This window comes from Etheostoma spectabile, chromosome 19, assembly GCF_008692095.1.
Source record: "Etheostoma spectabile isolate EspeVRDwgs_2016 chromosome 19, UIUC_Espe_1.0, whole genome shotgun sequence".
NCBI lineage: Eukaryota > Metazoa > Chordata > Actinopteri > Perciformes > Percidae > Etheostoma > Etheostoma spectabile.
Window position 1 is genome coordinate 3,630,856 of NC_045751.1, and position 15,050 is coordinate 3,645,905.

At 42.8% G+C, this 15,050-nt stretch overlaps 1 protein-coding gene across 5 annotated transcripts in view; it reads right to left on the bottom strand.

Moving 5' to 3' along the window:
* Nucleotides 1-553: 553 nt before the first annotated feature.
* The window catches only part of LOC116707318 (RNA-binding protein with multiple splicing), a 36,162-nt gene continuing 21,665 nt past the window's right edge, over nucleotides 554-15,050 (bottom strand). Inside the window, exons 5-9 of one of the 5 annotated variants that reach the window (XM_032544633.1) lie at nucleotides 13,526-13,676; nucleotides 11,319-11,446; nucleotides 9,172-9,309; nucleotides 8,563-8,632; nucleotides 747-761 (exon numbers count right to left, since the gene is read on the bottom strand). In XM_032544633.1, coding sequence (XP_032400524.1) covers nucleotides 8,570-8,632; nucleotides 9,172-9,309; nucleotides 11,319-11,446; nucleotides 13,526-13,676 — 480 coding nt within the window. In that variant the 3' untranslated portion in view covers nucleotides 747-761; nucleotides 8,563-8,569. Of the gene's footprint in view, nucleotides 762-8,556; nucleotides 8,633-9,171; nucleotides 9,310-10,329; nucleotides 10,466-11,318; nucleotides 11,447-13,525; nucleotides 13,677-15,050 lie in introns of those variants that run through there. The other 4 variants (XR_004336464.1, XR_004336465.1, XM_032544634.1 and 1 more) reach the window with 4 other exon arrangements.

Genomic DNA, 15,050 nt, shown 5'->3' on the forward strand with positions numbered 1-15,050 from the left:
ACCGGGGAAGGACCAAAAAAAACAAAACCCCAAAATAGGCGCCCATGGGGAAAAAACCAAAAAAACACCCCCCGGCAAAACCAAAAAAAGCCCGGGTGGTTTTAAAAAAAGACGGAGCCCCCACAGGACTGCTTTGGTAGGGCGGGGGGGACTTACCCAATTTCAATGGAAAAAGGAACGGGAAGGGAAAAAGAAAAATTTTTAAAAAGGAAATTCCCCTCCGCCCAATTAAGCACGACATGGCCCATCATACAAACCATTCCACCACGTTTTGTCAAAAATATTTTTCGTTTTTCCCCCTTTAAAATACTAAAAATGTACAGCTTGGGTTTTTTGTTTTTTTTTTCTTTTTTTTTTGCAAAGCAGGGTCCACATTATTTGAAATCGTAAAAACATTGATAAAGATATACAGTAAGTAATAATTTGTCGTTTATAACATCACCCGGAGCGTTTTTGGCCGAAATTTTTTCCGTACGTTGGCCTCGAAGTGGGCTAAAATTTCACCTTATACACTTGCATATCAGGAGACGAAAAAGGCCCCCTAGCGCTACAGGGCCGGCAGTCCCTTTCATTGAGTGTCGGGGTGGGGGGGGGGGGGGGGGCAAAGCCAAAAAACCAAAGCGCGCGGGAAAATTTTGTAGTAAAATATAAAAACAAAAAAAGATTTGGGAAAGGACTTTAGGGGGTTTGGGGGGGGGGGGGGGGGTGTCGATGGTGATGGAGGCTGGGGGAGAAAGTCCGAGGCCCCCGAGGGGTGCTGCCAAGGGAGGACGGAGAAACAGAAAAGGGGGGAGGTTTTCCATGGTCACCCCCAAAACCTTAACTAATGAAAAACAGGGGGCGTGGGAATGGCACGAACAAACACATTACACAACCACAAAGGTAATACTCAGTGAGGCCACAACACAAAAAAAAACTGTTCTTTTCCGTCCCATTTTTTGCACCGCCGGTATGAGCCCGGGCCACACACAGAACACACCCCGACAAAAAGTTCAAAAAATGCGTCTGGGGTTTTTTCAAAAAAATTTTGGTTTAGAAAAATGAAGCACGCACAGACGAAAGTTAAAATGTTTTTGGGGCGGGGTTTGGGGTGCTGCGTTCGTTCAAGCAGATGCTTTGGGAGGCGAAAACCACCAAACGCCGAGCTTTTACAGCCTCTTTCCCCAAATCTACACTTTCAAAAATCGGACATGGGCCCGGGGGAGAGCGAGGTGGATTTACAACCCCCACGCCCCCGCCTGTTGGATTCAAGGCACAAAGTCGGGCCCGTTAAACTCACCGACGGGACGGGGGTTTAACAGCCGGAGCAGGCAGTCCCCCTGGTTTTTAATTTGGACAAAGAGGGAACGCCCGTCACGGGCCCCGGGCCCCCAACACATCAAGAAACCTGAGGACGCAAAGGAGGCAGAGTCTTAGTGAAGGGAACAAGGTGCAGCGCCCTCCTGACTGAGGGTGGGGTGTTTCTGTTGAGGCTGTTTAAGGTGTTGACTCAACATCAACAAAATCCTTCAAACTCAAACCAGACAGGACCTCATGATCCAAAGCAAAGTACAGCTGTGTATGGAGCTAAGCTGAGCTTTAAAAAGGGATACGCCATCAATTTGGTATTTATTTATTTATTCCTTAAATGTCCCATGACATGGGGCTCTTTGGATGGTTTTATATAGACCTTAGTGGTCCCCTAATACTGCATCTGAAGTCTCTTTTATATAGACCTTAGTGGTCCCCTAATACTGTATCTGAAGTCTCTTTTATATAGACCTTAGTGGTCCCCTAATACTGCATCTGAAGTCTCTTTTATATAGACCTTAGTGGTCCCCTGATACTGTATCTGAAGTCTCTTTCCTGTAATTTAGCCATGTTGCAGAATTACAGCCACTAGAGCCAGTCCTACAAGACAAGGTGGAGGCTGGGGGTGTGGCTTTGACCAACTGCCACTTGTCTCTCTCTCATGGGTGGGCCAAATTCTCTGGACAGGCAAAGCAGAAAAAGGGGAGGTAACCTTGCTCCTTATGACCTCATAAGGAGCAAGATTGCAGATCGGCCCATCTGAGCATTCATTTTCTCAAAGGAAGAACAGGATACCCAGGGCTTGATTTACACCTTTCACCATTTCTAGCCACCTGGGGAACCATAAGCAGGCATGGGGAATGCATATTAATGTTAAAAAACCTTATAAAGTGAAACATTCATGCCATGGGACCTTTAAAGTTGGACTTAAAAGAAAGGGGGAAAGAAAATCGACAGAGTAAAGGCAGCAATATCATGAATTTAAGTCCCTAAAATGGGTCAAGCTTCAAAAAACACTGGATCCTATCCCACACTTCCCATAATGCAACTCAAGCTTTCATTTGATGCTCTCTGTCTAGTAAACGGACACACTTTTTGAACACCCCCCCCCCCCCCCCCCCCGATTTGTAATGCAGGCTTTCTCTTAAAGTGTTGTCTTCGAGCCCACGCCTTGAGCAGTGTCTCTAAAGTCATTTTCTCACACTCAACAAAGCTCCTCCAGAGCCACAGCAAACATTACAAAACTGTGTTAGCGCACGCTCTAGCCGGTAAACTGATTACGACATGTAAAATCAGCAGACCAACCCTTCAAAAAGACAAGTTTCGCTGTCTTTTGCAAAAGCTTTCAAGCTCAAAGTCCAAATGTGACACACAGGATGTCAGCTGACAACAGTCTTAAGTCCTTGTGTTGAACTTCTGCCTAACAACCGTATCTCCCATGATTCCTTTCCACCACAACTCCACCAGCAGACCGAAGAGAAAGGTCAACACTCTGACCCCTGACCAACCCCCAGATGTGTCACCAAAAATAGACATGTCTCGGAGACCGTGGAAACTCGGGTTTGGAGGGGGGAGAGAAGGGGGGGGGGGGGGGAGACTGGAACAATAAACAATTAGTAAACCAAACATGACCTTAAGAGACAGAAAGCAGGAGACAGACTGTTGCAGGGGAAGAAGGGAGACGGGCTGAGAACTGTTCCCCGTTCAGAGAGTGTGCGTTTTGGAAGGGGCACGGCTGGCCTAGCTAATGCCCTGTTGCGCGTTCAATCAAGGAAGAGGGAATCGATGTCTCATACAGCCGCTTGGCTAAGCTAAGGAGACGCATACTTCCAGGCCACCCTATTTGTTCTGGCTGAGACACCAAGGTTAAAGATTGGGTTGATCATTGAACACGTCGGTGCGGATTAGGGAAAGGTTTAGTGATTCGCGAGCTTAATGTGTTACATCCAATAACTCGGCCCAGGAGCACAATGTAAGATAGGCAAACAAGTAGTGTTTGAGAATGTGGGAGGCGACTGTTTCTCTTGAATGTGTGCACTCTTTTCTTTTTCTTTTTTTTCCCTTTTCAGCTAGGCTTCACGCAGCAAATGTTCCCGCCTGTGTTATCAGGGATCAGTGATCTCATGCTGCAAATGAAGAGAGAGAAGACTTGTTTAAATATATACAAAATAAAATCCATAGTGCAATGCTCTAGCTCTCCACCGTCTGTAGACCATGTTTAAAAGGACCACGCTGCTGTGTTTTAGAACGTTGGAGGTATTTTTTTGGCACCCAATCTGGCATCACTGTATGCTATGAGAATCAATTTGCACACTCTTGCATTGTGTAATCCACCACAGCGAACGTCAAGTCTGCATTTAATCTTGTCAAAATAGGAGCCGGGTAGATACATTTATACACTAGCAGCCAAGTTACAAAACACTCGTACGGTCCTTTACGATTTCTACCTGTGCGGCACGACCATGAAAAAGAGCCCTGTCTGAAGCCCTTTTAATCCAGAGAAAAGCCTTTAGGCCCTGGCTGTGTTTCTCACATACCAGCCATGGCTGCTGGAGCTGGGGTGGTGATGAATGCAGCTGCTGACATGTATCTAGCTCCTGAGACCCGGCCACAGTGTAGCTATACTCTGTGTGTGTGTGTGTGTGTGTGTGTGTGTGTGTGTGTGTGTGTGTGTGTGTGTGTGTCAGTGGGGGGCTAAGGAATAAAGTCCCACTTCCTTATTAGAAGGGGCCCCAGCTGGCCCTCAGTTCTCCAGTGGGAGACAGGAACCACTGGTTTTGTCAGGCTATTGGCCAAAAAGTGCCCCAGGGTGGGCAGGCGCAGGTGCGCGCACACACACACACACACACACACACACACAAACACACACACACACAGACACACACACGCAACTCCCCCACCATGTCTTGTCAGATGGAAAATCCGGATTACCTTTCCCTCCAGTTCACTAGGCATTAATGTCCACTATTAGGTTGTCTTTGGATCTAGCTCCGTGCCAGAGCATGAATGTCAAATATAATTCTGCTTCAAAAACATTCAACATGAATGAATAGCCCAGGGGTATTACAATAACAAAAACTTGCATTGTAATATGTTTGAAAAGAGTCCGCAGTGGGGAACTACCTGTTTAAACTGCCATGAAGTGACACTGCTGTAAATGAACATTTCAAAATTGCGCTCTCTTTGACAGGCAGGACGCCAGTTGATTAGGAAAGCCACGTACTATGACCGTGAGCGGTCCCCGTCCGTCAGATGCTGAGACAACCGTAAGCCTCCCAGAACTGTGGAGCTGGAAGCTACTTTGAATTCCCGTTGTGAAGGTTTGCCGTCACCAGACGCCCGCAGCATGAGTTGCAATTCAGAAACGCAGCCTCTTTTTCAATGAACGCATGTCCCATCAATAGCAGACGGATTGTACAACGGTGGTGCAACACAGACAGCTTATCTCTCTAACCGCGGTTCAAGTTTATTCTTGTTGTCTTGCAGCTAAAATGGTTTCAAGTGTTTCCCAAACACAATGCCTAGCAGACTGCATTGCACAAATAAGTAACACCACTGTCACAGGCCGCATAAAGACATCAAGAGACTGTTTCTAACTTGAGTGTATCCACTGAACAGAGAGGAAGGTTAAAAAAAACACACACAAAAAAAAAAAAAAAACATGTAAGCTGGTGGTTTGCAAAGCTGAAAAATGTCAGGGACAAAATGAGCAGCGAGGCTAACTGAACAGTAACACTGACAGTTGACGGTTAGTAGGAAACGACCAGTCTTTTATTTATTTTTTAATCATGGTTACCATAGAAATACAGTGTACCCTGAGTCCCTACATCCCTATTACTATACAAACGTACTTAACTTGGAGTTATGTCTTCCAGTGTGATTGAGCTGCAAACACCACTACACTGAAAAACTTTAACGGCATGCTTAGATGCAAAGTCATTTATATTAAGTGAACACGCTGATGGATACTCATAACCATTTTGTTGATACATATGATGACATGATTGGGGAATGGAAAGTAGTCCTTGGAAGTGTTTTGGAAGGTGATATGCATTTAGATATCTAATATCCTAAGTAGGAATATTCCTTGTTTCCCACCTTTTCTATATACACTTTTTATCATATTTTCTCACTTACCTTTAGTGATATTTAGTCACATAGATAGTTTTGGACAAAATTGTTCAGGTCATACTAAATCTCAAATCTACAACATCTCTTTCCAGAAACAGTGTCCATGTCTTGTGGGAATTACTAGAACTGTTGGGTACTATATATATATATATATATATATATATATATATATATATATATAAAATCCATGATTATAGTGTGGTCTAGACCTATTCAATCTGTAACGTGTCTTGAGAGAGATAACTCTTGCTATGAATTGATACTATAAATAAAATTGAATCAAATTGTTAATCTGGATAATTCTGATAACATTGTGGACAATTTTCAAGAAATAACTGGAGAAAAGTCTTACGTCCACAGTTTTGACATTTGTATGACCTCAACGCTTTTGTTTATGTGCCTGCTGTTTTGCATTTGCCTGTGAGAGGCCTTGTGATTGGGCACATACACTGCACACTACATGATTTGAGTGTGTTGCATTTGTGTATATGTGATGCAGTGGCCTGTAATGATAATAATATTCCGACATGATGTCTCAGCTGCACTTCACCCTTTACTGAGAGCCGGATGTGGGGATGTTGTTGTTTCATTGAGGGGCTAATATCCACTGGGGCAGCCTGACCGGCCTAACAACTTCCTCCTGGTTTGATAGAGGAGTAATTATTTCCTCAAAACCCCTCCCTCCTCCACTCCCTTCCTCCTTTGCCCCCTCTGACGGAGACAAAATCCCCCAAAACATCAAATTACTCCAACCTCTTGTTTTTTTGTCAGCCTTTGGAAATATATAAGTCAGCTATGATGCAGGGTTAGAAGGGAACAGAAGAGGACTAGCACCAATCAACAGCTTGATGAATGGTAGCCTCCATGCTAACTACCCTTCCCCCCACTCACTCCCTAAGGGGTCGGGAGAACATGTTTCTTCCTGTCCCAGTGCGTTGGAGGGAGGTTACTGGTGACAGTGTGACTGGCGCCGAGTGCAAATACACACACACACACACACACACACACACACACACACGGACGGACACAGGCAGTCTACACAGATACACAGGCTAGCAGGGGATTTGTTGTGCTTTGTGGTTTTGTTTTTCTACAAGCACAACAGCGTTTAGTTGGTCTGAACCAGAGAGCGAGGCCTGTGTAGCTCTCATGCATGGTTACAGTTGTCTCATGTACTTATCTCAGCACTTATTAGAATCCAACTGCTCTGTGTACTGTCTGCAGCGCCACTATAATTAATTCATCTGCAATTTATTTTTAAATAATGCCGCATTTATTTTAGCCCCATGCTAATCCTTTTTTTTTTAGTTTTTAATAAAAACGGCCCTTCTGGCAGTACCCAGATACCTCAGCAGTTCACGGTGCATGTTCCACATTTACGACCTTTTGGAGCATCACATCCTCCGTCTCTTTCTGTATTTATTATTCTCCACTGCGTACTTTTTCATAATGTGAAAATGCCCAAAAATCTTTTTTAAATTAAAAAATATATTTCATCCAGCCAGGGCTTGACAAAACGGCAAACATGCCCTAATATCTGCTGTACAGTACCAACATGATTATACGACCATATTCAGTGTTTTTTTATGGCTGTGTGAGAGCGTGTGCACAGTAATACACTTTCCTTCACATACAAGTGAAATACAAGTGTCCTTCCCGCAGTAGGCAGATCTGTGGAACCAATAAGTATAATCTCTGATCCTCCAAAGAACCTGCCTGCATGTATAATCTTAATGTACAATCAATGAATTGTTCTGAAACTGAAGAGAATCCTATTATAATCAGTTAATTATAAGCGGTAGAAGAAGTACTCAGATCCTCTTAATAAAGCTGAACTAATTCAATAACATTATAATGTGAAAAGTATCGCTGGTAGTGATGAACCCAGAGAGAAATGTCACCCCTCAGCTCTGCAGAACATGTCAGCCTCTTCCAGCTCGTTGTTTTGGTTCAACGGCCTGCAAATTTACTGTTTTTGGTTCACGCTCACTGCCTTCATTAATGTCGTTGCTAGACAAAGCAAGCGGCTGTTTGAGGCAAAAAAAAACTCTGGTTATCTGACTGTATGCTACCTGCCAGGCACAAAATGGTAAATAGAGTTAGCAACTAGCTAGCTATTAGCAGCTAAATAGCCAGATATTACTTTCAACAGTTAAAACAGAGCTAAAAGAAGAGAGAAGATTGGACCTACAATGGTCAGGTCACCTGAAACCCTACTCCAAATGAATGCTAATGTTGCATCATGATGTGAAATGAGTATGAGTATGTATGTAAAAGTATGTCAATGTTGTGTATGTAGACGTAGCAACAAAATGTATCTACGAACTACAGCTACCAGTACCATACGATATACTTTGGTGTCCCATTAGGGAAATTTGTTGCACACATAAATAAATGTAAAAAGTACCTCTGAATTGAAAGTTGTAGTTGAGTATAAAATAGAAATACGCAAGTAAAGCACAAGTATCTCAAATCTGTACTCAAGGACAGTGCTTGAGTGAATGTACTGAATGGCTTTCATCACTGGTTATAATAACATTACCTATCAAAAGAAGTTGATATTAGCATTTTAGTCATATTTGCTGAGCGCCACTCAGTCCGCTTTATTAAAACACTGGCATCAGAGCTTGTTGGATATTTTGTTTGACTTGCTGCCTTTGATGCCTGAGATCAAGCATCACATCGATCGGAAAAGTCAACCCTCTGTACCCTGTGACTTAAGTCGGGAAAAGAAATGGCGCTCCCTTTCAAAATTGCATCTTTTAAGTTGTATGTGATGATGTGCGAGGACTGGCTGTGGCTCCATTGACCCACTGGGCTTCACACTTCCACACTTACTTCTAAAAAGGCTCATATGTTGTCAACTGGCAGAAATAGGAGTAATTAGGTGGTTAGTTTGGCAGCTAGCTGAATGGAGGTTTTCCATGTGAGGTTTGAGGGCAAGAAAAAAGGGTTGCTTATTTGAACACACCATGTGCATGTAGTAACACCCTGTGATATTCCCAGCATATATTTAGGAATATCTCAGCGCCTGTTTAGACCAAGTGTCATAACATTTACTCATGTTTTTTCACAGCAAGGCACAATGTACACCCATGTACACCCACATCCATGTGTGTTTTTGTGTGTGTTGTTACTCACACATACTTCAGCAGAACTGCCTGGACTTCCATCCCTGAGGAGTTCCATCTGCAGGTGGGAGCCAGCGAATCTAAACACACGTAATCACACATACATTAACACACACGCACAAACATATGCATACAGATAATTGTTTATATACAATTCGTACATGTTTTCATACAAACTGTACTGTAATATTCACTTTATTGAGTACTTTTGCTGTAATAAAATTATGTAACCTCAAGGAATAAAGATATTTAAAGGAATAGTTTCACATTTTGAGAAATACGCTTATTTGCTTTCTTGGCCGTGTGCAGTGACAGTCTCTGCTGGTTGCCTGCCAACCTCAGTGACAGGACTCAAGGAAGGCTCCCTGATCCCCCCTCCCCCCCTTCAATCTTTAGGCCGGGTTCACATTCACACATTTTGGCAGTGGCGGCCAAAAGGAGGAGACGAAAAAACAAAAAAACGACGTTGCGCTGTGGAGACCAATCATGTAACCGGCGATCAGTAACGGCAGTGCGTTTTGAGGCAGAGTCCTATACAGTAAACATCACTGCCTCTATTGTTGCCACAAGAAAGTTTTAAACACTATGAGGGTATATAAAACGAAACACAAGCACTTAACTGCCCAGGAGTTTGTGTAACAGCTGACTGTTTCCTGTAACAAGCTCCAGCAACAATCGCGCCGTCTCTTTTCGCTCTTTCTCCGTGAAATGACGCTGCCTTCAAGTGCGGTCGGAAATGTTGAGATCTATAAACGATCTGACGGGGGGGAATGGGGGGGGGGTTAAAGAACACAACAGGACGTCACACAAACGGGCCATTTAAGTGATACCCCTACCGTCGCACAACCCTGCGGCAAATCGCCGGGGAGACTGATCTAGTCGGAATTAAGCCTTAGCAGCTGACTGTGGCTGCATATTTACTATAAAAACATGAGAGCGGTATAAATGTTGTCATCTAACTCCCGGCAAAAAAAGCGAATAAGCATATTTGCCAAAAACTTTCTTAAAATCTTGTAAGTTACTCTTTCCTAGTTAGTTAATCTCTGACATTAGCATGTAAAATGTGTTACAGCAAGACAGTTACCACAGGAGGACTTACTGGTTTTCTGAGAGCTATTGCTTTGCTACCAGCCAGTTGCTAACATTTAGCAATCACATAAGAGAAGTGTAATCTAAAAGATGACAGCAGCTGATCAACCAGGGAGCCAGAAAGCTGAACTCACGTCAACATAAAACAGATTTGAACAAGTAGTCTTTTGTGTGCGTCATAAGACCGGTTCATATACATATTTTTATCTCTCACATCAGCATCTTTTCAAGGTCAGAAAGGGGTTGTGAGATGCTAACATTACCCATAACCCCCTAATGAAATCTCAAAGCCAGATTTGCTTTGTGTCAGTGTGTGCTCACATGTGAAAAAGATGCCAGCTAGGCAGATTCAGCTCGCACTCATCTTAAATTCTGACATCATCTGAGTTTTAGATTTAGTACCTTTGCTAGGGGCCTTCATACTTAAATAACCTTGGTATCTGTATTATGTATGGTAATATAATCTATAGACTTCCTAGCAGAGATTAAAAAAAAAAGACATGGAATAACCCGGACATGGTAATATGTGTGTACGGAGAAATCATTACAAGATTTAAAAACCAATCAACAAATGAGAATTCAGAAACAGAACGTCTAATACTGAGATCATATTAGCGTCAGCCAGCAACAAACAGGCTTCATGAGAAGAATTTCAAGAGATCAATAATGAACTCTTATGTGAACTCACAGTGGAGCTGTGCAGATTAGAAGGCCTCAATAAACGGGATCATGGTTGGTTGAAAAGGAGGGATTTAATAATGAAGTAGGTGATGGTCAAATGATGATGCAAACCACTGAAGCTTTCAGTTGTACGGATGATGCCTCTAATTGGGATAAATAAAGTGACATGGTAAAAGTGAGAGTCAGAGAGCTAGTGACTGGCTGCAATCAGCATTAATTGGTCATTCAACTTCTACTGTAGAAACATGTGCCATTTTGAATTATTGGGATAGCTCTATTGTTCCTACTCAGAGCACTTAAAAGTCAGTCACACCCATGGATGCCTTTCTTGGTGAGCAGTGATTATTAGTTTAGTTTAGTTCGATTCCTGGAAGTTAATGGGATTAGATAGCAGTTCATCTCAAGAGAAGGGTAAAATAGCATTACATGTCTGCAAAAATGGGCTACACCCTGTAAATTAAATATTTATAAAGCCAATTATTTCACTATCAATAAACAAATTCAATATATTCAATTGCGCATCCATTTCCTACTTTGATGGAGTACATTCATATCAGATGAACATTGCTATCATGACTATCAGTATTTCAGAAATGGCAATTTTAAGCTATAAAGGGACTGTTATAGCACATTACACAGGCCCGACTACATGAGTTTGCCCGACTGTAAGAAAAGTAGCATAATTCTCCCAAATCAAAACTACCCCATTGACTTCAAAACAATACATGTTTAACTTGGAGCAGTAGCAGTAGAGACGGAGAGGTAATCAGAAGATCAGTAAATCAGCAGATGACAGTGTGGTGTGTGTGTGCTCAGACTGTGGTGTGTGTGTGCTCAGACTGTGTCGTGTGTGCGCCTGTGGGATGGAGCAGAAAGGGATTTGAGGGCTGACGGCAGCAGGTTTTTGTGCGGTGGGCTCAGGAAGAGGCGAAGGCCAGTGGTCTAGGTGGTGACGGTGGTTACGGTGGGGGAGGAGGGGGTGGGTTTGCAGGTTACCTGAGCGTGGAGCGAGGAGGGGTAGGTGAAAGCGGGTGGAAGGGCCGGCGACAGCTCCGCCGGGTACAGCGGGTATGATGCCCACACGTCTGGGCTGCTGGGATATAGAGCGGGCATTGTGAGCTCATCTGTGGAAAGAAGAAAAGGAGGAGTGGAGTGAGGAGAGTGGCCAGTGGATGGGTGGGTGGCTAGAGAGACAGGGTGGAGGGGGCGGCGGGGGGGAGGTGGTCGTGGAGGTGCACTGCAGGTGAATATCTGAAGTAGCTTCCTCGCGTTTCATTTGTTTTAAACCAACGGACCGTTCGTAAAACCCTTAAACAACGATGTCCAATCATTGCTTAGCAACGGCAACTAGGCATGGCAGGCCTGTCAAGCCTCGGATTTCTCAACATGCCAAAGCAGTGGGCATCGGGCTGTAGGAGGAGCGATAGTTCCTGGCAGATTATCGAGTTTGGAGGATGGAGGATTTTTTTTTTTACATTTCCAAAACCAAAAAAACACAAAAGCGAAAGTGTGTGAAACAGATTAAACTGTGTATTTATCGGCTCAAAACTAAGCTACAGTCGTTAGCATGGGCGTCCACAAACATAATGGTTATTCCTCGAGCTGAAAGCCTTTTCTCTTGTAGCTTTAAGTGAAAACAGAAGGAAATAGCCTGAGCTTATATTGTATCATTATCCTACTTAAAATACTATAACTTTCAAGTTCTACACTGTAATACAATAACACTGTTTCTGAATTTAATGTTAAACTACAAGTCTTCTAAATGGTACATGAACTGATGGAAGACCTTTTTGCCTAAGACATGTAGCTTCAGCCTCAGTACTTAGCACAATACCTTGCATTAAGCTAAAATGCTGCATCAAGTGCATATTTAGGACCCTTTTAATCCTAATTCTACTTTTAAAATTAGTCAACTGGAAGCATTACTTAGTCAGACGAAGATGGCGTTTTCAACCAAGTCATAAAACTAACGTTAGATTAATTAGCTATTTAGCTACGCCTCTGCCAGTTGTCATTCACAAATGAAAAGCCTACATTTGTGTTTTGAGAGGTTTATCTGTCTCTGTTTTTTATTGTGGACTGCACATGTCCCGTGAGAAAATGGAAAGTTTAACAAGCGTAGCAACAGTCACAAGGGTAGCAGGGATTACCAAACTACTAATATCAGAAAAGCTGACTTAATTCAGAATAAAATGAGAGGATACCGTCCCAGAATTACTCATTGAGTAGAGTATAAAGTGATGGTGAAAAAAAGAGCGTAGTGACTGAGTGAAAAGATAGGTGACAGTGCAGAGTGGTACAGAGTATGTGTTCGTTTAAAACGCAGAATCAGAAACGGCAGCTCACTGGAGAACCATCAGATAGCCGTACAATGTTAAAGGACATTTTCCCTGTGCTCTCTGTGTCTCCTGCTAAGTGTTAATCATAGCACCATCAGAAAACGGGCTTATTTAAACATCTCTTATCAGGAAATGACAGCAATTCCTCTCCTAGTCATTACGTCATGGTTTCATTAATCGTTTCCTTCCATTTTCTCCCCGAGTACACACCCTTTCTCTAGCAAAAAAAGATCCAAGATAAGAGCAGTTTGGTCATTTAGGAAGAATGTACAAGCCCAGCTGGCCCATGTTCAACTATCAGAATCCTTAAGCCCCTTAGACAAATATTTGACTAAATAGAAGAAAAGTACAGCGCTGCATTAGCAAATTTCATACCCGCCTGATACTCAAAAGGCCTCGAGTCCAAATAATTGACTAACAGTGAACATGAACTGTTTATGAATCATTAATCTAGCAGGGGGGCATGTGTCATTTAGGTGGAGAACTCTGCTCAAGTTGCGCAATCACGGCACGGAATTTCAATGAAAGATTTTACTTGAAGAGTTGGGGAGGAGCAAATGTTGGTTACAGATTACTAAGTGAAATGCAATGAACCCGTTTCCACATGAAAACAATGTTTCAACAAAGCCCAAACACAACACCATTAAAAGAGAAAATCTGCTTTTCAGTGATTAGCAGCCAAGTGAATCTCTATTTACCATGTATAGTCACAGCTGAGTTTTAGCACATCTGCTTTACTGATGACAAATCATCCTTAAAAAGGGAAACAGCTGTCCAGTTACCTCAAACAAGAGCAACTAACGGCCAAAGGAAGCAGCAGCAACACAGACAGAAAGTAAGAGGACAAATGGGCAAAGTACTCACATGGGTCTCTGCTAATGAACTGTGGCCCGGGGCTCTGCTGGGAGGGAAGGGGGTTGGGGGTGCCAACCAGTTTGTTCTTGGCCATCTTGGTGTTGGCCTTGGCGAACTCCAGCCGAAGGGTCTGGGGGATCTCTGGATCAAACCGAACCCCCTGAGATCAAACGGAAGGATGTGTCAGCAAATGTATTGTTTCTTAGGAAGCTTTTCTTCATGCTCTTACAACAGAACAGCTGGACTACTTGACCAAGAAGCTCAAATATCATCAGGACTCGATCAGCATTGCACTGTTTTTTTTTATTTTACATGTATATATTCTGTTTTAAAGATGTGTGTCATCGTATAATTCTAATATGTCATTTTCAGATATCCATGATTTAAATGTAATCAATGTATAACACAGAGTACACCAGTTCATATATTTCTAGATTTCTGAATGCTTGTTTTTGTTGTTGTTTCTTTAAAATTGTTTTATGCTTTGATCAAATTCGAGTATTAACTCATTTCCTTCAAGGAGTATTTTTTTTAACTACGTATTGTTCCTAGTCATGAATACCTATGATGAAAACGGGCAAGTTGTTTACAGAGTTCTTAGATATCGTTTTCCTGGAAAGTTGCTCAAAGGCAACACCTTGGGGGGTGTCGCTGTTCACTATGGCTCGTAACGATGTTACACATTAGTGACAGTAATACTTTGCCTGAGCAAGTGTGCCTCAAACAACCGGATGAATTATATTATATCCTAAAATGAATTATATAATGAAATGATATTAATTATTTAATAAAATTAATTATTTTGCTCTGGAATTGGTGATGTTAAAAATGCGGGAGAGCAAGTGATGCTGCCTTGTGCCTCAAAGTAGTGATGAAGCAGACTAATTCAGATCATGGAGGAGATAGTTATCATGCATGCACTTTATTCTCGGCCTTGCTGTGTGTTGATAGATGTCAAGTGGGACCTGGCTGATATCTGGAATTGTCTCTTTGTATACTTTTCATTTTTTAGCATTTCATGAATCCTGAGGAATTTACTGCCAAAATCGCAGAGGTTTAGGGGACATTTACAGTTGCTTAGACTATGAAGCCTGCAGTTGTAAAGGCCTCACTGTGTTCTCGTTGGACGCACGTGATGACGGGTGACACCCACAACTGAAAATCATAACCTGATGACACAAACCTGGCAAACGCTGATATCATTTACATCACGGTCAGACAGGCCACCAGGTCCTAGCTAAGCTCCCTGCTGAACTGTAACTTAATATCATGACATCAAATCAGCCGTTCACCATGACAGATTGCAAGCATCGCCGCTTAAAGGGTGCCAAATATTCAGGCAAATTCTTGAGATGCCAATCCTAAAAGTTTTCCAACATACCAGTGCTCATAACAAGCCGGGTACGACCGGCTACACACTGGTTGCGTTGCGCGAGTGTGGCGTTTCTGTTGCAGGTCAGCTGCGTGGATTTTTGTCCTACACACCAGAAACGTGTTGCTAGGTGACGTACAGGGAGGGCTATCTCTGGACATA